At 41.9% G+C, this 27,287-nt stretch overlaps 1 protein-coding gene across 1 annotated transcript in view; it reads right to left on the bottom strand.

Moving 5' to 3' along the window:
• Positions 1 to 301: 301 nt before the first annotated feature.
• The window catches only part of phc2a (polyhomeotic homolog 2a), a 36,849-nt gene continuing 9,863 nt past the window's right edge, over positions 302 to 27,287 (bottom strand). Inside the window, exons 2-15 of the mRNA XM_083675165.1 lie at positions 26,439 to 26,645; positions 21,749 to 21,898; positions 19,229 to 19,294; positions 18,348 to 18,509; positions 17,658 to 17,747; positions 17,190 to 17,484; positions 11,318 to 11,742; positions 10,664 to 10,841; positions 6,955 to 7,166; positions 5,754 to 5,883; positions 4,973 to 5,084; positions 3,569 to 3,692; positions 3,111 to 3,390; positions 302 to 2,755 (exon numbers count right to left, since the gene is read on the bottom strand). Coding sequence (XP_083531291.1) covers positions 2,601 to 2,755; positions 3,111 to 3,390; positions 3,569 to 3,692; positions 4,973 to 5,084; positions 5,754 to 5,883; positions 6,955 to 7,166; positions 10,664 to 10,841; positions 11,318 to 11,742; positions 17,190 to 17,484; positions 17,658 to 17,747; positions 18,348 to 18,509; positions 19,229 to 19,294; positions 21,749 to 21,898; positions 26,439 to 26,588 — 2,529 coding nt within the window. The 5' untranslated portion in view covers positions 26,589 to 26,645 and the 3' untranslated portion in view covers positions 302 to 2,600. The remainder of the gene's footprint in view (positions 2,756 to 3,110; positions 3,391 to 3,568; positions 3,693 to 4,972; positions 5,085 to 5,753; positions 5,884 to 6,954; positions 7,167 to 10,663; positions 10,842 to 11,317; positions 11,743 to 17,189; positions 17,485 to 17,657; positions 17,748 to 18,347; positions 18,510 to 19,228; positions 19,295 to 21,748; positions 21,899 to 26,438; positions 26,646 to 27,287) is intronic.

Raw genomic sequence — 27,287 nt, 5'->3', positions numbered from 1 at the left:
TCAACCCATTCAGGGGAATTCTTCTGTTGTCTCAAACAAGTATCTTACTTTGGCATCCTTAAGTATGTGTTGAGACTTTAAGAATTAGGAGGGCCATCTCAAAGCTAACATTGATTGTTCTTACCTGTTTTATATAAACCTGAGCTATTCTTTACTAATGACCCTCTCCTTGCAGGACAATATCATTTTGCCTGCAGAAGGCCTACAATAGGCACAATTAAACGCAGTATAAGAAATGACAACATGGCTTAATGTCACTTCAGACAATCACCCACACAATTTACTTTTTTTGTTTTGTTTGAAGTACAAAAATGTGGTATCCCAGAACTAGTTCCATAAATACAAATATTCCAGCGGTTTTTTAAACAATTCTAGAACCTGAAGAAAGTTTAGCAAGCATCCCTCATTAGATACTGTAGGGTATGAACATGACGCTTTGGTTTAACTAACAGATTAAGACAATATTGGTCTCAATAAAGTAAACAAACACCAGATGTTCCTTGTTGATAACTAAAAAGTGTGAAAGATAGTTCAGTAATTTTGTGTTGAACTCTTACTTAAAATCTGAGAGTCTGACTCAAAGAGATGCTGCAGGATTTTTGTCACCATTTCTTTATATAAAATGTTTCTGAAGTGTTGATTATACGGTTCATGATATAATGTTAATCACTTTCTTATCTGATTAGACCACACAGTCCTCAGTTTAAGGCCAACAAAAAGCTTTTGCTCATGGTAGTGGGGAAGTGTGCCCCCCTATCTGTCAAATCAGGTAATTTATTTAGACATTTCTTTCTATCAGCGGACCTGTTTTTGATTGTGAGTGCTCATTTTAGAACTAGTAGCTGAAAATATACAAAAATCCTGTAGCATCACTTTAAGGGAAAATCATAGAATCATAGAAGAAGATTGATCCAAAAATTAAACGCACAAACGGTAAATAACACACAGAAAATATCATTCATTTAAAGGTTATTACCCACTGTTCCCCCATTGTTTTCCTACCAATCACTGGTCAATACTTATTTCCCACTTAAATGCAGAATTGATCAATGTAAATAAATGTTTCATTACTACTAATATTTAAAAGCCAAGAATACTAATTGTGGAGGACAGTTTTAAAAAAAGCTAAATATGGCCAGGGTTTGTCGCCTCTCCATCAGCAAAGACAGAAGACTTTTAAGATCATGAAAACATTGATTTAACAATAAATTAGGCACATATTGAACACAATGGCTTAAATGTAAAGTCACAGTCAGTGTTATTTTCAAAAACGTACAGGTACATATTCCCCTTCCTCACAAAAAACGTTTACCTCTTAATAACCTAACCAAAAAGAACCGATTACTACATTGTTTGTCTTTGTTGTCATAGGAGATATTGCAAAACTAACTGTAGCATCAAATGATATTTCCAAAAATAAGATGCTGCTCTCATGGAATGTTATTCCTTGAGCACAGATGCGTCATAGAAATGAAGTGCTATGTGCATGTTAAAATGCATTTGCTCAATTATTTACATTTTGTTGGTGGCCCTGCATGCAGAAATCAGTGAGTGCTTGTAAAATGCTCAAAATGCTTGCTGCCTTGATCTGAGGGACATTAAATCCAATTGTGGGTAAATATGTACAGACACATTTCAGCAAAGTATTTTGGAAAGGATTGGAATGAAATCCAGAGACAATGATAAGAGATGAATATTCATTTTAGTATATTTGTTTCAGCATTTTGTTGAATCGATTACAATTACTTCAGTAAAGGGGCACTCTTGTTTTTGTTGACAATGAAAAGATAAGATCTTGGTATAACAACTTCACAAAGTATCACCTCACTCAAGGCAAGAAACTAGCACCATAAAATGCATTGTGTTCAAACTGACACTAAAACAAAATCATAGGTATGATAAGTAGAGGCTGATTCCTCTCTTAAAATGAAGCACCAATATCAGACCTGTGTCCAAAAGTATACAAAATATTTGTAAATACTTTAAAACGTGCCTGCCTGAAGTACCAGATGGGCAGTTTGCACTTCTGGGACTATTCCATTGAGTTTGCCTGGCAAAATGGAACCAATCAAGCACAGCTAAGTATTTAAACTAACTTAAAAATAATATTTGAACCCAGGTCTTCCAATTAAACAGCTTCAACGGTCAACTTAACCATTTTGGGTTGATACCAAAATAACAACTTCTACTCAAGAAACAAAAAACGTGACCACGGAAAAGTTATCCAAATGCAACTAAACTTACAATTTGTATAAAAACTGACAACTACCAGTAAAGGGCATTCCTGAACTTGTGTGACACACCTCATTGTCCACATTGGGTGTGCCAGGGTGAGGCTACATACTGCTAACATCCACAGTCCAACTCACAGAATAGCTAGTCTCCTGCCTGGTACAGTACAAGCTCAGCGCCGCTAATATCCAATAGAAAACCGTCTTTTTAGTGGCGCCACCCTTTGTCCATCTCCCATCTCTTCCACTCCAGAACCCAACACAACGTTGGACTTGAGTATGAGTGGTCACTGTTGGACCACCTCCTGAGCACCATGTGTCCTTTCCTACAGCATGAAGTGGTTCCAGGGAGGGAGGGGGGAGGGGGGGCTACGAGTCTTTGAGCATACTGATCTGAGCATAGATCTTGAGCGCAGGCCCTAGTTTGATGTTCATGGTGGCCATGAGGTGGTCCTCCTTGAGCAGCAGCAGGGCTTGGCCGTCAATCTCCTGGGAACGGAACTCCTCAGCAATCTCCAGGCAACCTGAGGACCAAAACAAAGGCCACTCATCAGGCAAAAATACAACATCATAAGACCACAAAGCCATCAGTAAAGTCTTTCAAATACTACCGGTGTCAATAATATGTAATTGGAGTGAAGTTATAGGTCCCTATTTTAAAAAAAGGGGAACACGTTAAAGGTGCAGTCGTTATTTAATTTAGCCAAACCGTTGGCCCTTTGGGCTAAAATTGTAAACCCTTATTCACATGCAGTGGAAACATAGAACAGGCTAAACATCGAAGCCCTTTTAGAATTGCTCCTAAGAGAGTCTGTCCGTCCGTCCGTCCGTCCGTCCGTCCGTCTGCCCCCCCCCCCCTTCAAATGTGGCAGTGCCCACCTGGGAGGGAACAGATGAACTCGTACACGTCCTCCACATTCCACTTGGCGGGGTTGCTGGCCAGGAAGTGGTGCTGGGAGAAGAGGGGTACCTCGCGGTGCTCTGGGCCTCTGCCTGTCTGCAGCCCCAGGGCTCCAGAGCTAGCTGCAGACAGGGGCGACGGGGGGCCCTCGTAGCTGGACATGTCTGAACAGTGGCTGGACTCGCCCTGCCTAGGGTAGGAGTGGTGGCGGGCAGACGATGCAGAGCCACCCACAGGTTGTTGGGCAGCGGTGGGAGTCTGAAATCACACACAAGAAATTAGCTTTGGAGTTGGCGTTGTTCTGGAATATGCTTTCGGGACTAATTATAGCTAGACATCTGTTGTAGAACCACAGGCATTCTCCCTCAGGCTGTTGAACGACAGCTGGAACAAATATATTTTTTGTCTGTGATGTCGCTTGAAGTCCGATTTTTACCTGTTTTTTGGCCTCCGGACTTGAGTTCTGGTGGTTTCCATTGGACGCCCTCTGCTTCTTCAGTTTCTCCAGGGTAGTTCGATTTGGAAAGAGGCCCACTCGTTTTGTGCACCCCACATTGTACCTACCCAAGTAAGGAATGACAAAACAAAGAAGAAAATAGACAATGTGTCAATGAGTAGTTTCTGTTGTCAAGTAGTTGGAGCATGCATTGCAATTTCACAATCATTTACTCAGAGTGTAGAAATAGTTACAAAGATAGGCTAAAGCAGGAGGGAATCAGATTATGATGCCAGTTAACTTAAAAACATTCAGATATAGCTCCTGATCATACAGTCCATAAAAAGAGCTATGGGAGAGGAAAACAATCTAAAGCCACACATTCTAGTGTTTCTGGTACGGGACAGAAAAACTAAAAAGGTAAAAAAGCAGGGCTGTCAAACAATAAATAAATAAAAATCTTAGTTAATTGCATGGTGTGCTGTGATTAATCACAAATTATTAGCAATTTCTGGGTTGTACATGTCATATAAAATGAGAAAACACTAAATAATCTGCAGCAGTGTGTTTATCTGCATCTTCTCTGCCGATAACAATTCAGCCAGGTGTGATAAGTCTCTGTACTAACTGAATAAATTAAATAAATGTTCTCACATGCATCTACTCTCCCATATCAGTGACTTTTAACATGCTACTGTATACAATGGGGATGGGATGCATGGAACTTCTCAGGTGAGAGCTACAACACCACAAATTCAATAAGTCCTCTGTTTCTGATTGACTAACTAGAGAAACTTGACTAATTGTCACATCTCTTCAGCCTATGACAAGAACTAGGCCTATATCAAAATGAAAGACTTTTTTTTTTTTTTTTTCCCTCAGCGATGACATCGGTCAGAACAAGGCACTGCGCAGATTCGCTAATCTTCATCACATAATCGGTAGGTGTTTCTCGCAACAGATTATTTGTAGATCAGCGATTCTGCGCAGCACTTTGCACAGACCGATTCTCTTAAACGCCTCATATGGTACGGTACATTACAACGGTCAAACTGGGGAAAGGGCGTTAACGGCAATAAAACAAATAACAGCGTTATGGATTTTTTTTTTTTTTAAACGCATAAAATAACGTGTTAACTTTGACAGCCCTATATAAAAGACTAAGTCAGAAACTCTGTTATATTTCCACACTCAAAAATACTCATTTAAATATTTTTAGAAAGACAGCATTTATTTTATTTATTTATTAAATTTATTTTTAAGGAATACAAAAGCTTGTGAGACTGATGCTGTTTAGTCAACTATTTTGCCACTAAAGCGAAAAGCTAGCTAAAGCCGAAAAAAAACTAACTAATGTATTTGTCATTCATAAAAGCTTCAGTCTCTCTTCTAGTTATGTCTCACCGTTTGGCACACACTGTGGAGCAGAACCTCTTGGATCTCTTGAAGTTGTAGGCAAAGTCCACCCTGCCACACAACTCACAGGACAGGGTAGGCTCCTCCTGCTCCTTCAGCTCTGCAAAACACCACAATACAATCACACATTAAAGTAACAAAACCTTAATATCCCCTTTATAAGGCCTATATGGATGATTCACAAATCATTTATGATCAAATGATATGCCATGTAAAGGGTAGCACATAAGTCACTTTTAGCAATAATGGCAGACCTGTTATAACATCCTTTACATAGTATACAATTGCTTATAAATTATTTATCAACTCATGTATGCCTTATAAAGGGCTTATGAATGTTTCATAAAACCTGAGAAATTGTAATTTGCTTGAAGTTGGACCTTAAATAATTCAATAAACTTTCTCTCTCAGGGAGGAATCATTTGGGGGGCATACAGAGTGACAAGCAGACAACGGCGCAATAAAGCAACATATAAATACACTTTCCTATCAACACACGGGTTAATGTGGTGGTGTGGTCTGCTAACCTGACAGGAGGTGTTTACATTAGGTCCCTGTTTGAACACTTCAAAACACCATATAAACCACTGTAAACTTAAAGCACAGGCCACACAACAACACATCCAAAAACAACTCCAGTCCTACCAACATCTGCAAACAGTAAACAGCAGCTGAACACTGAGCCAATAAGATCTGAGCAAAGGCAGGATGAGGAAGCTGGTAGCTGGGGAAACACTGAGTGGTTTGTGGTTCTTGGCCGGCTCTTTACCTTGCTGTGAGAGGTCCATGTCAGAGTCGGTGGTGTTGCAGGGGTTACTCTGGGGCTGCTTCTCTGAGTCGGAGTAAGAGTGCTGCTTCTGCTTCTTTGGGTACTCGATTAATAACGACGGATGTTCCACCTGCCAGAGCATTAAGATTTCACCGCTGGTTTGTCAACATCAACAATTGTTGCTCCAACCCACAGAAATCTATTGGAATGGTCATGTGACACCCCCCCCCCACACACACACACACACCCCCTCAAATAACCAAAGACCACTAATCACAACCCATTCTCTTGACATGGTCCAAAACGTAAGCCGCAGCATCACCCTTGTGAAGCCACCAGTGGGTCGACCATGTAATGACAGTAAGGCTAAAGAGCCCCTTCTGATGTATTTAAAAAATGTCCACAGTTTTGAAAGGCCCAAGTGACCTACAGGTTACATACCTTAAACGCATGTCTGTCATGAATTCAGGTGCACAGCCATTAAGTGATTTATAGACCAATGAAAGAATTTAATTGTAACTAACAGGCAAGCAATGCAGAGACTTTAAAACCGATGTAACATGCGCTCTCCATCTGGTCTTGGTAAACACTCGTGCTTCTGTATTTTACAGAGATAACACTCTGTTATCTCCTTCTCACTTATGTATTCTTCCTGTAAAGCTTGTGGTGCATTTGTGTAGGAAATGTGCTTGAGAAATCCCCCCCCCCCCCCACACTGGAGTGCCTCTGAGACTTATATCGAGGATTAGGGGCCCATTTTGTCCACTAGAGGGAAGTAGACACTGTTGCATAGTTCGAAGCACATGGCCTTGTGGGTTTTTCTTCCTTTTTTTTAAGGGGTAAAATCAGCTTTGAAATTAGTAAATAGCATTTAAGTTCTGTGTGATATATATATATTTTTTTTAAATCCAACCCAGCACAGCACAAGATTGCTGTATTTGTCATGTTAGATATGACTATGAAAAGTGTGTTGCTTTGCTTAATGGCTACATCAAGATGTTTTACAACATGTTGTGCTTTGTTGTGTATTTCTGTCTGAAGTGTGACTATGCTTGTGACAAGACATTTGTATGTATGAGTATCATACCATTGGTTATGAACTGTGTGTGTGTGCGCGCGCATGTATGTATGTATGTATGTATGTATGTACTGATTGGACAACAAGGCCTATCCAACTGGATGACTTCCATTTCCTACTCACGGGAAAAGGTTCGGCTCCCTCCTGGATAACGAATCCCTCGATGACGTGAGTGAGGATCTGAGGCTTGACTATGGCCTGGGGGGGTTTGTTCTCGCCATTCTGCGGGGTGCTGCCGGTCACCGTGGGCGCATTGTTCCCATTCCCCGAGGTCATGACTGGAGCTGAGCCCGCACCTGGTGGTTTCGCATTCAGCCCCTCAGCGTCCCACTTACCTGCAAGGCACATGCCATTATGATGCAAGTTAGAGAAATAAAACATAAAACATGCACATTTTAATTATATCAAAATGCACTCTGTATGACGTTTGAATTATATCAAAATGCACCACTTATGTGAAAATCACTACTGGAATAAACAGCGTCATTGTTGTACATGTTGCATTTGTGATGACTCAATCATACGAGCGCTGAATAAAACTGGACACATAATGGCACACTTGGCTGGCTGCGCGCTATTGCTTGTTGATTGACAACAGAGACACGGAAGACATCCTACTGTTAACTACGCTGGGAAATGCAGACCCTGTACTGAACTAGCAAAAAGCTGGATTTCATTTTTGACACAGGACACTTGTAGTGAAAAATGAAGTGTCGTAGCTTGATCGACTTTTCATAGCAATGTAAAACATAACACCTTTCTTAGTTCGTTCATTGCGCGTAGCCTTACAGTCGTATTCCGTATGAATTACAACAACGCGAAAAAGTTTGGTCGACATCTACTTGCGAAGTCTCTTGACTTTTTTTGAATTGTTATTCGTTCATTCAGAAACCCGCCACATGAATTTACAGGTTCGGTCGCTGTAGTTAGTACAACCTTCCTGACAATGGTCAACAGGGACGAAAAGCACACCCCTTTGTTCGACTCCTCCAAACAACGCTTCCTTTCATATTCCCTCCGCCAAGGCAACACCAAGCAAACAAAGTGTCCCAAGGACTCCACAATATTCCGTGAAAGTACGCACCCTTTGCATGAGTAGAAGCAAAACACGCAATGCAGTCACATCCAAACTTTTTCTAGTGTTTTCCCAGTTTGTTCGGGCCCGATTACTCTTGCATAAACAACATACATATAATCCCCTTTGTATGCGGGAACTGAATAGGAAATAAAGCGCCCCCACTATTGGCCCGCGAAACATGGAATGTAATCCAATGGCGGCGGCTATCTACAACCAACTCCCTGTCTGATTGGCTGAACGAGTTGAATCAGTCGATTTCTACGACGTCACGCATAGAAGCAGAGTGCATCTGGTGCCCACGAGAGATGCCCTTTCTCCCTGTTTTCTGTCTACCGCTTTTAGCATGTTTTCTGGCAAAACAGTGGTGAAATCAAACAAACAAAAATAAACAACAATGCAACAATGTTTTTGTTTTTTTATACATATCCTGCTTATCAAAGATAGTAAATCACCAATTGGTGTTGGTGGTAGTGCTGGTAACAGTGGTCGATTGATATCACACATGGTGCTCTTGCTGTGATTCAGAGCAGACAAGTGGGGACTCTTCAGTATCTGCTCAGTAAACTTAATAGTAACCTCTTGGCAAGGCTGTTATTCATGTGTGAATGTCTGAGTGGATGGGCCTCAGACACACTAGCCAGACAGATTGGGCGAGAGCACCTTTCTCCCACCCCGCCCTGACACCCAATTCCTCCCTACCCACGTCTGTTCCATGAGGGTGTGACAGATGAATTCTTCCGCTTGAGGGGACCACTGGAGTGATGGACTGGAGACGGCCATTGTGGCTGGTGATGGAGGGGAGAGGGGAGGGGAGTGCACTGACGTCATAGTTTGCCTGTGCCTGTTCAGCCTGACACTCAGGTAGCCTTCCAGGCAAATCATTTGGAATCTGGCAGTGCAATCGATAGCTATAGTTTCTGAGATGTTAAAGCATCACTTGTTCAGCATAGCAGGTCACCAACAAAATAATGGAGCAAATACATTTTCACATGCAAATAGCACTTGATTTCTATGACATATCCATTGTGCCCAAGGAATATTCCATAAGAGGAGCCATGCTTTTTTCAAACATGATTTGCGGCTATACATTGTGTGTTTACAGTGTTGCAGCTATACATCATGTGTTAACAAAGTCTTCAATGACAACAAAAACATAAACAATCAAATAATAGGTTCTTCTTTTTCTGATTCACTTGCACAAAAAAATGACCAGCACAAAAAATAAAATAAAAAATCTTCTTCTAGCATTGTGACTGCCAATGGCCCCTGGTCTGAGCATTGATTACTTTATCTTATGATGACTGATGGATAGATGACTCACTTACTTAAACAAATGTATTTGTTGTAAGTCGCTTTGGATAAAGGCATCTGCTAAATGCCATAAATTGTACCGACATAGGTTCTTCTGATGTGGGCTGATGGCAATTGGGGCATTTTGCAGATGTCTCATAGTGAGATGTCGACCGGTTGAATATTGATTCAGCCAATGATGCGCACAAGGCGTGTCCCATTGTGAGATGTCTCGCATCACCTTCAGAGAACCAGGGTTACATACAATAGCCTAAAGTTATGATACATTTGGTTAGTTATAGTTATTCTACTATTTAATTTATTGAAGCTATATTTATACAGTGAGTGTGGCCGAGAGGCCAGGGCCCAAGAACAAAGGAAAACAAAAAATAGATCCCTCACCAAAAACTTAAAGTGCAAAGTGTCTAAGTTGTAAAGCATTCTGTAGGTTATTCAGTGTCCGAGGAGCACATTACAGTAGCTAAAAGCAGTTTTTCCCAATTCTGTAGACACCCGTGGGACATTGAAAAGTAGCAAATTCTGAAAGCATGTTCAATTACCAATAGGTCACCATGAAAGCAATGATGTGAGGTAAAAAAAGAAAAAAAAAGAAAAAAGAGACTCCAAACCCACAGACTGATACAAAAAAACAAGGGCGGGAGCGGAAACTATCCCTAGAAATTAACCACAGAGCAGAGTGATGAACGAGTCTAGTGGTAAAAGGACTGATGCCGCCTGCATGTAAATTGTGTCACCATAGTTGAGGAGAGGGAGGAACATATTTTAACTGTCAAATTCTTTTTGAACATGTGTTTTAAAGAACAATTTATCATCAATCCAAATGCCCAGGTACTTATGAGGGACTCTTTCAATTTGGGCTCCCTTCAGTAGACAACAGTATCATCAGCATAAGTGCTCAAGGACAAACCAATATTATTTATGCAAATGGTAACAGCATTGGATCTAGAATTTAACCTTGCGGAACACCTTTATTAATATTGAGAACACTAGATTGAACTGATTGAACACTCCATCAACTGAAATACATGGAGTCCTATCATTGAGGTATTTAAAAGTCATTAATCATAATCAAGTTCAGTAATAAGACATGAGAAGTCATGCTTTACTGTGAATACAGTCAAAGCTGAGGGGTGTTGTTCGGCCCGACGTGAAGCAAAGGGTGGTGGTTTCTGTCCTGCGTTTAGAAATATAATTCTCAAAACGACCCCTGTTGTCAAGGTAACATGATGAACAAATCTTCGTAATTCAAGTGTTTGCGCAGGGATATTACTGTAAGTTATGGCAAACAGGAAAAATGTGTCATAGTTGTTACTTTATCAGGGAATAAAACATGGCTTCAAACACCCCTCGGCCATCATAATTCTTGTTCTGATCAACACGTTCACAATTATACATTTATACATGAAAATATTACTATTTTAATTGCTTTAGTGTCATTCCTACCTTGGCTATGAGTAGTGGGGTTGCTCGGGTCTGAAAGACATTGCTCAGTAGTGGTGGCCTCACGAGTGGGAGTGGCCGATGGCTGCTGAACAAACAAGGTGGAGTTGGTTTCCATGACGACCCCAGGTAAAGGCGGTATTTTACTGGTACTGTCCTGTACCAGAGTCAGCTGACTAGCCTGGGAGCACACCATGAGAAAATGGCAGTCAGAGATAGAGGAAATGACTAGAATAGGTGTGGGACATGGGCAATACACCACTTGTGTTCTAAAATAAATCTTGCAAACCTTGATTCGAAAATGAGCTATCAAATAAATGCTTCCAGGGTTGAATGTATTTAATGTGCATTGCTCTGGATAGGAGCAGCTGCTTAATGACTCTTTTATCCATAATGTAAATGAAAACACATTTTACATAACTATACCGCCAATTCAATCAACTTCATGTCTCCAGGATAATGCTGATTCTTCTTGCATGGCATTAATGAGTATCTGTCTATCTAGAATGTCTACAGGGTGAATCTGAAACAATGCATTTGAATTTGAAAAGGCTGCACAAGAAAAAACATAATTATCTTTGATCTCTCTTAGCTAGCTGGCTGCCATTGATTGAATTGGTTACATGAAAAAAAAAATTAAAACAAGGTTGCTCTCACTGAGGATGGAGCTGTTGGTTGGATCTGGAGGTTGACTGCAGCCAGCTGCAGTGGTTTGGCATTGGGCTCGATGGTCTGGGTTGGCCAATTCTGGGTTGGCCCGTTGTGGTGCTGGGTAAGGGATGGCCCATTGTGGGCCAGCATCTGGGGGCTGACAGTGGAGTGGAAAATGGTGGCCTGCTGGATAGGGACAGGGGGTTTGGGCAGCACAGTGACAAGGCCCTGCCTCGTCTGGGGATGTGGCTGGATGGCCAGGGCTTGCAGCATGTGGGCCTGGGTGTGGAGGGAGGTTGTGTGGAGCACTGGGGCCTGGGTCTGTTGGGGCAGATGGGACTGTTGCTGCTGAATCTGTCTCTGTTGCTGGATGACATACTGTTGTTGTTTGTGCTGCTGCAGGAGCTGGTGTGTCTGGATTTGTGCGTATGCTGAAAGAAAAGAAACCTTACCTCAGCATATGCTTTGACTGCTTTAAAAGGGAAATGTCAGGATTATTTTCCAAAAAGGAAAACGTTACAGTCTTTAGGGAGTCATTGTGCAAGCCCACACTGTGTTTTTAAGGTTAATATGCTCAGTCACCTGTGTCTCATTCTGCACATCACAGTCACAACCTGAAGAGGCCTGAGGTGAAATAGCTCTGGTCATCCACGCGTGAATTGAATGGCAATTCCTTTTGAATGTCACATGTATACAGTTAGATGCCTTGGAGTGTCTGTACATGGCAATTATTTCTGGAGGTGCAACGCTTCTCATGGTCTTCAGCCCTAATATTCCTCCGGTGTGACCCACTCATGGAATGCCTGCGTAACCATTTATATGTAACCTCAGGCACCAAAACAATGGATGAAGATTTTTAACTCTCTATGCTGCTGGTTATGAGGGATTATTCTGTGGAAACTATTCTACCTTCACTGCTTAAGTGACAACTCCTTTGAGGGAGTGTGGCAATCAAACATTTGCCAAAGATTTAGGGCAAGAAGAGAGGAAATGTATTATTATATAAAAGAAAACTACCAGAAAAATAGCACTCAAGATTCTGGTCATGCCTATGACCTTCTTCTTTGAGAGTGGCCTTTTCTCTTACTTCTCAATCTGGGTCCAGTTTCCTGAAGCTTTGCATCTAACATTACTTTTACTTCCTCTCATCAACTCAGAACCCCGGAACACACAGAGGATAGACCGTTGAACATCAATTTTTAAAATGTGACTCTCTCGTGGCTGTGCGGTTGGGTTGTTGAGAAGTACCACCTTGGCAACAAAGCTTTTGGGAACTGGGCCCAGATCCCCCATGTGCATGTGTGCGGCATCTGCTGGAGTTAAACTGTGTACCATTCCTGAGATGCTCCGCACACCACTGAAACTGCCTAGCTGCTAGCATTGCACACTGTTATGTATCCAATTATGTGCACAGGCCACAGCCATTTGAACCCAACACACAATGTTCTCTCTGCTGTAAAATTGTTTCAATAAAATACACACTGTACTCAGGAATATAAACTCCAACTTTGTATTGGGGCCTCCACATACCAATGTATGAGGACCAACCACCAAAGTGCATATGTTCTGAGTTAAAATTAAGAAATGAAAATGATGTAATGAAAATCCACTCATCATGAGTCATGATGACCATAGTAATTGGCTTTGCAAACAGAGGGGAATCGGCAACAGCCATACTGTTTATTTCATCTTAATTCCCTTTGACAAATGAAAACCCGCAAACACACCCTTTTATTTGCAGAAAAAGTGAAATACCTAGGGCTGCTGTCTTTGGGTTTCTGATTGTTTGGTGATTAAAGGAACAATCTAGCATTTGTTCTGCTGTTTAGTGGTCATTTCAATTAATGATGAAAAACCAACTGTTTATTTCAATATCATGGACTGTTAATCCTTGCATTCAGAGCTCTGTCTATGAATATGTGACCTCGCACAGCGCATATATGCCTGGAATAACAAAGACTCAAATCAGGCCTGAATGGGAGTGAATTTACTGAGTCACTGTGAGGCATGGCTCCAAATCATACAAGTTTTGTGCGCAAGCACTGGGGGGAAGTGCTGAGATGATTGATGTGAAGTAAAGCCAATGGCTCTTTATATTGGGTAAATGAAGGCCAAGTTTGACACGTTAGTCCACCAGATCTTCAGAGCATTTGGGCGGAAGTGTCTGGGGACGAGATTAATGAATATGAGAGTGGTCAAATTTCCCCTGCCCCTTCTCTCAACTTCTTACCAAAATAAATAATAATAATAATATATGCCATTTAGCTGATGCTTATATCCAAAGAGGCTTACATTGCAGTGCATACATTTTTCAGTATATATGGTACCAGCGGAAATCAAACCCACAACCAAAGTGTTAGCACCATGCTCTACCAACTGAGCCACAGAGGACCACCAAAACAAGCGATGGTTCCAAAAAAATAGATAAATTAAGGATTGCACCTTGAATTCTACAGAAAAGGGGAAAAGGGAACCTAATGTGGACTAGCCAAGTTTAGTGAACATTAAACTTACATGAATGAGCCTGTCATAATAACCCAATAATCCAATCTAAATAAAAGAAAATATCTTTATAAATATAAATATATTTATTTTTCTTTCAAAACAGTATCTTAACCCCTTCTTGCATGCATTTAATCCAAACAGAAGTTCCTGTCCCTGGTATATTGATTTTGGGGCCCTGAGATGGGGGAAAGGTTTCCTGTAAGCACATGGTTGGTGTCATGGAAGATGTGCTGTGCTGAATAGCTTCCCCAGCCCCCATCTGGTAGCTGATTAGGAGTAGCTCGGATGTGGAGAGCCCTGAGTTAGACCTTGAAGCCATGACCTCCACAGCAGCCCTGCACTCCTCACCTTTAGCTTCCCTTGGATGGAATCTGGTTCTGCTTATTTGGCTCCAGGCCTGGAGGAAGGGAGTGAATGAACAAGACGATGTTTGAAAGACCCCTTTTTGTGTTTTTCCAATGTAATGAGATCCTCAAGAGGATAGAATAGAGAGGAGAGGTCTCTCTCTCTCCTCATACATTTGTTTTGCACAGAACAATGCCAGAGGATGTGATGGACACAGAAACTGTTGAACAGTAGCAAAATATGTAAAAAAAAAAAAAAAAAAAAAAAAAACTGTCTGGGCTAATTAACTACTAAGGTCAGGGCCAAAAGAGGACATTATTTTAAAAAGGTAAAACTCCTTTAAGATATACCTTTTTAGCAGTGCTTTTACGTATGTGCTTTTTGTCTTTGTTCTTTTTTATATTTGATTTCCCAGTAAAGCATATTGTGTTGCATTAATGAAGGAAATGTGCCATATGAATACAATTTGATGTGATTTACCATATTTGCTCAATATATGATGCATCACTGGGACTGGTTCTTGGTGTCTGATCTGAAACCTTTTCCTCATTAAGCCCTATAATAATAATAATAATAATAATAATAATAACAATAATAATAATCATCATCATCATCATCATCATTATCATCATCATCATGAATTTCCTCTGTTAGCAGGTCAGCTTAGATAGGTCTGACTGTGTCTAATGAAGGCCTGGACTAGAGTAAAAACCTTCCCTTTGAAGAGCTGACAGCCCTGTGACTGGTGGGGTGTAGTAATCCGTCTTACATGTACCACCAATAATCATCACCCCAGTACTGACAGGCACATTTTAACAAAATATCTAAAAAACATATAGGACCCATAATCATATACATGACATTAACAATAGGCCATACAGTGCATTTGGAATGTATTATTAAGACCCCTTCACTTTTTCCACATTTTGTTATGTTACAGCCTTATTCTAAAATATATTAAATTAATTTTCCCCCTCATCAATCTACACACAATACCCCATAATGACAAAGCTAAAACAGGTTTTTAGAAATGTTTGCTAATTTATTAAAAATAAAAAACTGAGAGTCTATCAACAGACACGACCAACTGACATCGAGTCCTGATTATGAACTCTGGACTATGGGGCTGCGGGATGGTGAGCATAAGCCTCATGGTGATGCTTGTGTCAGGCTCTCCATGAAAGAGAAGCACCTGAAGGTGGGGGTGTTTGTGGAATATGAGGAAGGTCAGGTCTCCTTTTACGATGAAAAGTCTATGTCCCTTATGTACTCTTTCACTGGCTGCATGTTCACCGAGAGACTCTACCCTTTCTTCTATTTAGGTCATGGTAATGATGTTAATACCTCTGCCACACTCAATCTGTCCTACAGATGCATAAAACTGAGTGTTCACCCCTCAGTTTGATAGACCTTAAGATTTAAAAAAAAAATAATAATAATTCAACATTCAACTTGGAATGTTGGCTTTAGATTGGAATTAGGAATTTTGCTGATTTATCTTCACATATTGAAAATATGCCAGTTTAGAAACAAAATACTCGAGCAATATTATAAGACATCTTTATCAAACACACTGCTTTATGTCCCTAATGATCTAATAAAAATGAGAATACTCTTATGAAGTAACTGGTCTTTTTTAATCATATTTTGCACCAAGCCATTGGAGGCCAATGCTCTAGATGGTCGCCTACTGTGCAGAGTCACTCACCGCACTCAACCGATTCTATTAATTATCGCCAATAACCACACTGAGTTTCTGAGCTTCCATCTTTTCAACTCTCCTTTACAACCTCTCATCCTGGGTTATCCCTGGCTCTCCAAACATAACTCTCACATAAACTGGTCCCACTGGGGAGGTTACGGGTTGGATTCCGACTTCATGGGTCTTTCTAGTGTTCCCTCCGGTTACCTCCATCTCAAGGAGGTATTCAATAAGACCCATGCTTTCTCTATACCCCCTCATCGGTCCTATAACTGCGCTATAGACTGCGCTAGGAACTTCTCCTCCCAGAGGGTGTCTCTATTCTATTGTCGGCCCCTGAGAGGGATGCTATGAAGGAGTACATTGACTCTTCCCTTGATACCGGCATCCTTCGCCCATCCTCTTCTCCTACTGGGGCTGGATTCTTCTTCATTGACAAGAAGGATAAGACTCTTCGTACCTGCATCGACTACCGAGGCCTGAACGACATTGCCATTAAGAACAAGTACCCCCTCCCTCTTATCTTGACAGCATTTGAACTGTTACAAGGGGCTAAGATCTCTACTAAGCTCGATATTAGAAATGCTTACCATTTAGTAAGGATAAGGGAGGGGGACGAGTGGAAGACGGCCTTCAGCACTCCTAGTGGTCACTATGAATACCTTGTGATGCCTTTTGGATTAACCAATGCCCCAGCTGTGTTCTAGGCTCTGGTGAATGATGTTCTCCGAGACATGCTTAAGCAGTTTGTCTTCGTCTATTGAGTTTAAAGAGGAACTGAAGCGAAAAAACCAAATGTTTCCTGTTGAAAATGGTCTATGTAGAATCGGAGTAGTCATATACATAAATTCTAGTCCCAAAATTTATTTAAAAAAGTGTAAAACGGTAACTTTGGACATAAACCCAGTAGTTATTTCCTTGCCTTGACCATTTGAAAGTGCGGTTTTGGATGGTACATCAAACCACACCTCCAAGAAACTAATCTTGTTCTTAGTTGCATTTTTAGAAAATGAGGAGGTATAAAATCAAGGTGAATTCAGCCAGCCCAGTCCGTCTTTAATGTCGACTATAATGTAGTTCAGAAATGCAATGGAATTTCAGACAAGATGTAGGAGAATGTCCTACTGCTAAACTGAAACTGTTCAAGTGCTCCTCTGAAACTTGGAACTTGGAACTTCTCACTTCGATTTTGTGTACAGCTCTCTATTGGTTGATTCTGAGATTCTCTGGAGTGGGAAACTTGGGTATCATCATTGGGTAACACATGTTTCCAAGTCGAGGAGCACTTGAGCACAGCATGAATGTGCTCTGATGGCCTACCTGTACCTGGGCTGATGAGGGGGTGACTGCTGACAGCTGTCACACTGCGGCTAACGCTCACCAGGCGTGCAGTCAGCTCCACAGGGCCCTCGCCCGTCTGTCCTCCCTCTGAAGGGGCCTCCTGGGGGGAAGCCTTTCCCCCTGGCTGGGCCCCCTGCTGGGTGGGGTTCCTGAGCTGGGCAGAAGGCAGGGAGAGCTGGGCCCCTCCAGGGGTCTGTTTGAGACACAGGCCCTGGAGGTGAGGCTGAGACAAGAAGGAGGAGGGAGTCCCCTGATGGCTGTGGATGGCAAGGCTCTGCACCTGGAGAAGCAGGAAATTACTAAACAACATACAGTAGGTGTATAGGTACCCTATAGTGCTTGCTGTGTGTTGGTCCATGGTCAATGTGTGCTATGTATGTATACGTGTGTGTGTGTGTGTGTGTGTGTGTGTGTGTGTGCGCATGCGTGTGTGTGTGTGTGTGTGTGTGTTACCTGTGCATTAGCAGATTGTTGGTTGGCAGTGGACTGTGCCAAGGCCTCTGATTGGACAGCAGCAACAGCTGCCGTAGGGGTGAAGATGAGCTAAAGGGGACAAAGAACAGCATGACTTTGGTTCCTGGATGCTCAGACAGGAACTTCATGTTCCTGTGTAAAGACAACTTTGGGATTTCCAAGTCACCTTTCGGTGCATTTGCACACATCTACACAAACTTTACCCCGACATTGGACCAGTACATTGGAGTGTCCGGTGGATGTGGCTCATTGAAATCATTTTTATATCAGTTTTTATAATGAGATCTTGACACCTTATTCAAATACCCCACCTTTGCATTATCAGAGAAACACATTCATTACCACTTCCTGAAACTTTGTTGAAGGAAAATCCCAAAGTTGCACAGATGTCAACCTAACTAAGGAGTTAAAAGTGTGTTTTGCTCAAGGTGTTTTGCACTAGCAAAACGTGGCCCATGGTAACTTTAAGCCTCACAAACTGCAAAACTTTGGGTGTATACATGTGAGTGTGTGTATGTGTGTGTGTACATGCATGTGTGTGTGTGTGTGTGTGTGCCTGTGTGTGGGTACAATCATGTGTGTGTGTGCCTGCATGTGTGTACATGCACGTGTGTGTTTGTGTGTATGTGCATTTGTCTGTGTGCATGCATGTGTGTCTCACACCCTTACCATCTGAGCCCGCAGATACATCTGAGCCTGGCTCGCAGTGAGGGCAGGGCTGGAGGTGTTTCCCAGGAGCACAGCCTGCTGGGGGATGCCTGTAGAGGCGGAGCCAACACTCTGGGCTCTACTGATTAGCTGGGCCGCTGCCTGGGGCGTGGTCAGGTTAATCTGGGGCAGGAAGACAGATATGCAGTCATGGACAGATGTACAGACAGACCATACGGTACATCACACTACAAAACCCAACCGTGCATAGCTGAGCTGTACTGGGCTGGCCTGGTTACGCATCCACCAGAGTTGCTGTAACAGCGCTGGGGAGGACAATGTGTAAAGAAAAGCTCTGCGCCAGCGCAGTGTGGTGTGTACGGCCCCACAGTCATAAACATATAGACATAGACTGAACAAACAAGAATACAAATATACAGAAACAGCCCCAGTCAGCGGAGAAATGACGGCCCAGATCTGGTCCACATCTGTTTTCTACCCTGGATGTGGCCCAGGTCCAACTTTGTTCCCCGGGCTAGAAGTGGGCCGGCTCTGGCTGCCATTCCTGAGCCTTAACTTTGCCATGAAAAGGCCAGACCTTGGTCATCATGTGGATGTGGCCCAGGTCCCAACACTCAGACCAAAGATGGCCCAGTAGCTACAGGAACATATCAGGGCCACATTCCTCATACCAGAGCTGGCCCACAGCAAATTGACAACTCTCAGACAGGGCTGACTATAATACTTGCCGTTTCCTATAATACTAGCCATATGTGCCACCACGACACCAGATCTGGCCCACAATTATCTGCTGACTGGGGTGTCAGTCAGAGTAGAGTGCACTGGACACAGTGACCTAGTTCCACAGAAGGAGACACATGTGTCACATCACTGTTACTCACAGTGGTTCTTGTCTGCTGAGAGGGAGCATTCTGATTGGAGCTCTGTCTGCCAGCCACTAGACTAGCCTGGAAACACAGATACAGATACATATATTTATACGTAGATAAAGATACAGACATACAGATAGCAAAAGATATGCCATGCCCTCTGGTTCCTCTGTTGCACGATTGTATATTGATTGAGTGATTGGTAGTGCGTCAACCTTAAAGAGTAAAAGAAAATGGAGATCGAACTCTCAACCACCGAACTCCCAACCATCCCAAAAGAGTGGAAATGTTCGTAATGGACTAACCAAGGGTTTTTACAATACACATTATTGACAAGCTTTTTAAGCTTGTCGCTTATTTAGCTACCAACGAGCAACTGTGAATCTCTAAGTTCAAACTTACTGGTACTGGTCAGGGCATTAGCCTAAAGCGGAGTCTTCACAACCTGGTGTGTAAAGCGCCTTACATTCACTATTTTATTGACCTTAAACTTTTTGCAGAAATCTGGATGGGATTCCAATTTCTATTTTTGGGGATTTAACTTTTTTGGGAATTGCCTTTTGAGTTTAACTATTTTTTGGGATTCTGGATTTGGAGGACATTAGGATGCTTTTTGGAGTTGAGCTGGATCTCCTGAATGACTTTGAACTTTTGGGACTATGGACTGGGTGGACATTTGGACTTTGTTGATTTGATTTGAGTGTTTCATCCCTCCAATATAAATAAACCTTATTGCATACTATTTTGAGTTTGTTATGTATTTTCTGATGATGCTCTATTGATTAGCATTAACAATTAAGGAGTTAAAGGGGTATGTACCAGGTTGTGAGTGTGCATATTAATTATATGCTGCATTGTTCCCACTCCTTGTTTTGTAGAGCACATCCTATTCAGGAAATTATAGGTGACTGTTATAAGGTGACAGGAGACATTCTAAAATGAGGTAGTTCAGACCAATAAAACTGCATTCTGAAACCATCCTGTCTTGTCTCGGCTGTTATGAACTGTCCTTAACACAGAGAAAACCTGAGGTGGCACCACGGCAAGTTAGCATGATTTAATTGAACAATCCAATGCCAATTGAGTTGGTAAATCTGTATTGAAAGCTACAATTTCAAATTGTACAACAAAGACTGCGGCTGGTCCACCCTTCAAGGAATGTTTCTTTTGAATGGGAGTGTATTTTCTTTTAGTTCTATTTCTATGACCCTACACACCTCTCTGTGCGAGAGCTCAACCGTGAGTAAACATGGAGGGAGGGCAGGAAGGAATTCTTTACCATGCTCTATCAGCTAGCCAATAGCACCAATGGCCGTTTGAAAATGTTGTTGAAACGTCTCTGCTATAGAGAATTGTCTGGACACATACTGTACAGTATGTACTCAGAATTTCTAACCAGCTAACCAGAGAAGAATGGACTAAAGCATTATGCAATTGTAATACTGTGCTCATCCCTTTTGAGTATGGTTCAAGGTTTCTTCCTACAAAGGCAACATTGTCCCATCTGTTTTCTCTTTGGGAGTTAGGCTTGGGCTCAATGATAAATTACATAATATTTGTAAATAAATTAATAAATAAAAAATAGGACAATGAATATAGAATTGAAAGTTGAACTGTTGGAACAAGATTGCACTCTAGTTATATTCTGAAGGTTTTGGTGACAATGATACAGATACAGGAAAAATATACATTCTTTTTTGAGAGAGAGAGATTCATAATGCATATTTCCCATTCAAGTGAGGAAGTGGAGACTATGCTCACATCTAAGATGTGACTGTGTCACACATGCCCAGGGTTCATATGGCTAAGTTCAAAGGTTGATAAGTGTGACACAAAGGGAATCATGAAGAAGAAAACCCACCCCAGTGTGTGTCATTAGAGACATGGCTAATGCCTGCCTTGGACACAGTCATTGGGGGAAGCAGTATGGATTACCAGGATCAATTTCAGCAGAGAGCAGAGGTCAGAGATGGTCAAGATTGGCTTTAGTCTCTACCGCTGAGCATGTCACACAAGACTAACGTTTGCTTCATTTGCCATTTATCACATGGGCCAATGTGCATGATAAGATTGTTTCTATTTAATTTCAGTAGACTTGCAAAAAAACAAATAATGTGTTTGCTCACTTTTTGTTCACTTACTTAAAATATAACACAATATTGATAGAATAAACGACATATCTAGTCAAAAAAGGCTGAAAGACATTGAATAAAGGCTAATTAAGTTTTTACACTTCATCAGTACTGTAGTTTTTATTTTCGTTTTATTTTATTTGAGTTGATCAACTGTGACGACCAACCCCTTTCCATGGTGACAACCTACCCGTGGTCGGGGCTGGTTGTCACAACAAGTTAACAAAGCACGTTAAACATGGAATACCTTCATTCTGACATGAGCAACGGTTGACAAAAGGTTCACAAAAATACCAAATGTATGGAACTGAGTTGTGTGTGACAACCTGACCTGAACGTTCCCCAAATCCCCAAAAACATTGTGGAAACACTGAGCTAAGATAAAGGAAACATACAGTACCTGCTGCACAGCGGCCAGGCTCTGGAGCTGCTGCTGCTGCTGCTGGAAAGCTGCGGTCTGCAGCATGAGGTGCTGCTGTTGCGCTGCGTACATCTGCTGCAGGTACTGGGCTGCAGTACTGGGCTGCCTATGCAGGGCCTGCTGAATCACCTGGGAGACAGAGAATTTAGAATAAATAAATCCCTTGCGTAATCTGGCAACTCAAACATATGAAAAGTATGTCCACAGTATAAGCTCTGTCTCTGAATTTGAGAGTGGTCACATTTCCCCAGCCCATCTCTCAACTTTATACTAAAGCAAGGGATGGGCCAGCCATTTGGCTGACAAAAATGGATTAAGAATGTAATGTTTGCTATTACTATGCAACCTTTTTTCTTCTATTATTATTATTATTATTATTATTATTATTATTATTATTATTATTATTATTGCATTGCATTCTTAATTGTGGACAGTTGCATTGTTGAAGGGTTGATTACCCTGTATCTAATATATTGTGTACTTGACAAATACAATTTGACTTTATTTGATTTAAAGTCCTTGAGAAGTTTTCATAATTTTTGACTTAGTTATTTAGTAATGCATAGCACTAGCGCTGGCTGTTTTTTACTGTTTCCACTAGCATTGCTGACAATTCTAACCAGGAGATACTATACATTGTGTTTTTGCTGTTCCCTACCATTTCAACTAGCATTGTTAAAACTGATAACAGGGAGATGCTGTTCATTGCTACACAACTACGCACTGCATTTAAAAACTAGATGAATTGACAACAGGTACATTCTAAAACTTAAAAAAGAGTGAACTATTGTTTTATCTATGGAAGTGTCTTGCACCTGAGAGCCATGCATCCTCTATACTGCCCCAAAGACATGGAGCCCCAGAGAGTGCGTTGGACAGAGGGCCAGTGTCTGACATGTGCGTCACCCCAGCCGCATCAGTCAGAGAGCTGTGACAGCCAGGCCACATTCCCAAACAGACCCCCCATGACCCCGGGAACAGCCTACTCCATCACTGCCTACATACTGGGCTAGCCTTGGGGCCCCTGTTTAGACAATGTCACACCAGACCAGGACAAACCCAAGCCCAAGGTGTGAGAGAACATAGATATGGAGTTCCGCAGGGCTCAGTCAACAACAGCTCTTTTACCTGGAGGCATGCATCATGGAAATAAAATGCTAAATGTTTTACAACTCGAAGTATTGGTACTAGGCCCTAAAAAGGCGTGAATAAGTCTAATGTCAGAGCTGATGTTAAATATGGACGGTTGCATGCAGTGTTAATGAGTTTGTTAAATATCTCGCGAGGAAACATTCAAGTTAGTAGGGTTAGACCTCTCATTTAACATTCAACATCAAAATGACTTATAGAATAGCATTTATTAACTTCATAAATATTTCAAAATTTAGGAACTTCATATTTATTAACAATGCACAAAAACTGAAAATAAATCTGTTGTCATAAATTCTTCTCTACAAAACATACAGTTAGCACGAGATGACACTGCTTTATAGACGCTTAACTGCTTTAACTGCTTTATGGATAAACACACTTTAAAGAACTTACGGCAAACTACTGCAGTGAACTCACAAACAAACCCTGGTCCAATAGCAGGAGTTTTGGTTCCTTTACAAAGATTATTCCCTCTCTCTTCCAACTGGGTCTTCCAACACCAGGACCGAGCTATCCACATGACAGAGAAAGTCTACTCTTGGAACCAATATCTGCACTTGCTCAGCTGCACTTGCCCCTGCCACCTCAGAGAGAGAGAGGGGTGGAGACTTGGTTGAGAAGTATTTTAAATACCTTCAAATACTTTGAGTGTTTGTTTCAGGGAAATCTCGGCAACTAATCACCACATACTGCACTACTTTTGACCAGAGCTAGACAGACAGACAGACAGATTTCACAAACACAGACGATTCCAACTGATGACAGGGTCTCATACTGCAAGACAAATTCTCCAGGTGTTTTGTACTAGGCGATGCGACTGAGCCCCCTCTCACCCTCCCCATCAATAGTAGCTTATCGACAGCAGTGCCAGTGCGTACAAAGGCTTACTAGCAGCCAGCTAGCGTACAAAGCCCGGTACTTTGACTCTAGTAAACAAGCCTGTTTGAATTTACACAGCTGGGCTTTCTAGTCCCACCCTGTAGTAGGATCTCCAGTTTGTTTACATTCTGTAGTTCATAAACTGGGAACTATGGAGACTAGCAACACATGCCAAATCCTCCGGTTTCTCAACAGATGCTGATATGACAATCATATTTGTAAAAAGCGCTATTCAAATAAATTTGATTGTGTAGCTACAGCGATCTTACTTGGATTATGCTTGCCACCCATCAAATTTGCTAGACAACTGCAGCACCTGGATGATAGCCTTATCATGCCCTCACTCTCAAACGCACTATCCCGCCCTTGCTCTCTAGCCCTGTTGGGCCTCATAAGGACGAGGGGGGTAGAGGAGGCTTCGTATACTCCAAGAATAAGCCTCAAAAACACAAGGACAATTTGGACAAGATATCCAGGCGCGGACAGCATTTTGGTTATGTAGCTGCAGGGTGTATTAGGAGGTTCCCTTGGTGTGGTAGGTGTGGTAGATGTGGTGAAGGTGGTTGAAGAGACGTGTGACTGTGCAGAGAGTGGTGGGTTGGTTCGGTGTGTCAACTGTGGTGGCGACCACAGGCTGGGTTTTCCAAGTGTCCAGGTAAGGAAAAGCAGGTGGTGAAGGTCAGGGCTGGGCAAGGGGTCTCTTATGCAACTACGCAACTAGGCAATTAGGAGGGTTCAGAGTAGGCCAGTGAGTTTGGGTGTGAGTTTCCATTCTTCAAGTTCAGGTTGGGGATAGTGTGCAGAAGAGGGACCTTGAACAGATTTGCTTCAGTAAAAAAATTGGATTTATGGCTTTTATAGTTATGGTGATTAATTGTCCTGCACATGAGTGGAACAGGAAGTGTTCAGGAGTGGGAATCGCAGAAGATCCAAAGTGTCCTTCCCATAAACTCCCCCTGTGGTTTCACAGGAAATAAAGTCCTCATGGTTGTCCTATGAGTTTTGATAATTGGAACCATTCACCACAATACAATGTGAATATCATTATTGATTCCTTAAATGATGTAACCTTTATTGCATACACTGTAATGATAAATTCCCAAATTCTTACATTAAAATACTTTAATGTAATTGGTGAGACACTGCTCATCTCAGTACACACAAAAAAAACCTGGAAACATGTGGAGTCCCTTTGCGTTGTTGTAACTTGGCCAATAGATGGCAGTAGGGACCAATCTAATTATGCTTGATCTGCACTTCTGAGAATGATTGAGTCAGTTCTGCCAAGTATGGATAATCTCGTGAGGAAGCTTGAACTGAATTTTTTTTATTTTAGTAATAAGGCTTGCTTTCCGTTAGAGGCTAGAAAGAACCTTTTCTAAGCCACTTTTCTTTCTGTATTTGATTACGGTGACTTATTGTACATGCATGCAGCCTCTTCTGTGTTACAGAGGTTGGACTCAGTTTATCATGCATCCTTACACTTTGTTACAAATGCCAAGTCACTCACCCACCATTGCACCTTGTATCATATGGTGGGCTAGACCTCGCTTCACATGCGCAGACAGCTACAATGGTATGTGTTCATTTACAAACCCCATCTGTGTAAACTCCCCCTATATCTCTGTAGCCTGCTCTCCTTCACCACAAACAGTTACCAGACACAGTCTACTAGATGGTTGCTACTTAAAGTTCCCACTGAGTTCGGCAGGACTGCCTTTTCATGCATCAGGGGCAAGGTATGCTTTACCTAGATGTAAAACTCGGCCGCAAAACCCTATTCAGGAGTGTAAATGTTTTCAGCCTTGCACCCAACTTAATACTTGTTGCTCTGAAACTCTAATATACGTTTTTCTGGCACAGCAAGGTGAAATGAAGCAAATGAACAGTGTGGTCCAAGGAAGGCAATAACTATGGACGGGTGATATGGTGCTGGTGCACAGCACACAAAGCCTAAATAAGGCCTATAAAACTCCCATATAAGTAGCAGATGAGCATACACAAATAGGGACTGAGCAAAGTCTCCTTGGGTACAAGGTCTCGCTTCACCCTCACTACCCCCCTTATACTAACCCTAACCCTGAGACCTCCTCTCCCCTGCTACCCCCCTGTACAAGTTCTCTCCTGCTAATAAAATATATATATTTTTTTTTTTTTGAAAAATGTGCCTACTGGCATTACAACTGCCAATGGCCCCTGGTGTGAGCATTGATTACTTTGTCATATGATGACTGTTGGATAGATGATTCACTTACTTAAAGAAATGTATTGTTGTTGGATAAAGGCGTCTGCTAAATGCCATAAATGTAAAATGTAAATGTAAGGTCTGCTGAAATGTCTCAGCCTGTTGGTTGAATGGGCTGTGAGGATTAATAACTGAAGTTCTTGCCAACCAATTACTCACACACAAGTTTTCCTAAAATCATCACATTCCCATCTTATTTTTACTCCTCACACTGCGCCTTTCCCTGGCTGAAAAATAAGTGAGACGCCTCGTTCCAAAAGTCCAATAGAAAACAATGAAAAGCAACACTCGAGTGCTTTCAAAACAGGTGTTGTGTGAACGGGCCTCTACAGAACTCTACTGCATAGACTTGTGAGAAACTGGCTACAAAGCTGGTGTATTGCTGTACAGCACCTGGACAGTGTGTCTGTCAGGGATCCCCCCGTAGACTGAGATGTGAGGCCTCCCGGTGCTGCTAGTGGTGACCATACAGGTGGTCATACTGGTGATGCTGGGCGTTGTAGTGCTGGCGCTGGAGGCCGCTGGGCCCTGCTCATTCTGCATGGTGCCCTCCGCCTCTGTTTCCCACGATCCACGGCGCCTGTTCTGTCAGACACTCCTCTGAAGAGAGAGAGAGAGAGAGAGAGAGAGAGAGAGAGAGTTTATATTTGTTTATAAAGGTAACAGGTAGTCTATTTTAACAGGTTAGTTTATTACTTATTTTTTATTATTTTATTATTGTTTATTATTTATTTATGGCATTTAGCAGACGCCTTTATCCAAAGTGACTTACAACAAATACATTTTGTTTAATTAAGTGAATCATCTATCCATCAGTCATCATAAGAAAAAGTAATCTATGCTAGGACCAGGGGCTGTTGGCTATCACAATGTTTTTTTTAAAATGTATTTACAGGAGAGAAACTTGTACAGGGGGATAGTGGGGATGAAGAGGTCTTTTGGAGGGACAGTTAAGATATAGCCTGAAGAGATGGATCTTCAATCTACGGCGGAAGATAGGTAGTGACTCTGTAGTCATGACAGCAGTGGGAAGCTCGTTCCACCAGCGGGGCATCAGGACAGTGAAAGTTTATGATTGCATTGTTTGCAGTAGAAAACAAATAAGCAACTCAGCAAGATGCCGCATCAAAATAAACCTTGTGCAGAGCACCTCGAAACAAGTGGAACTGAAGTGAGCCATTCCTTTGATCATATTGAATAGCTTCACGACAAACGTGCAACTGTGCATGGCTACAATTAGCA

The sequence above is a fragment of the Argentina silus genome (assembly GCF_951799395.1).
Source record: "Argentina silus genome assembly, chromosome: 8".
In the NCBI taxonomy this organism is placed as follows: domain Eukaryota; kingdom Metazoa; phylum Chordata; class Actinopteri; order Argentiniformes; family Argentinidae; genus Argentina; species Argentina silus.
The sequence above is the reverse complement of the archived record's forward strand: the minus strand, read 5'-3'. Positions and strand labels throughout refer to the sequence as shown.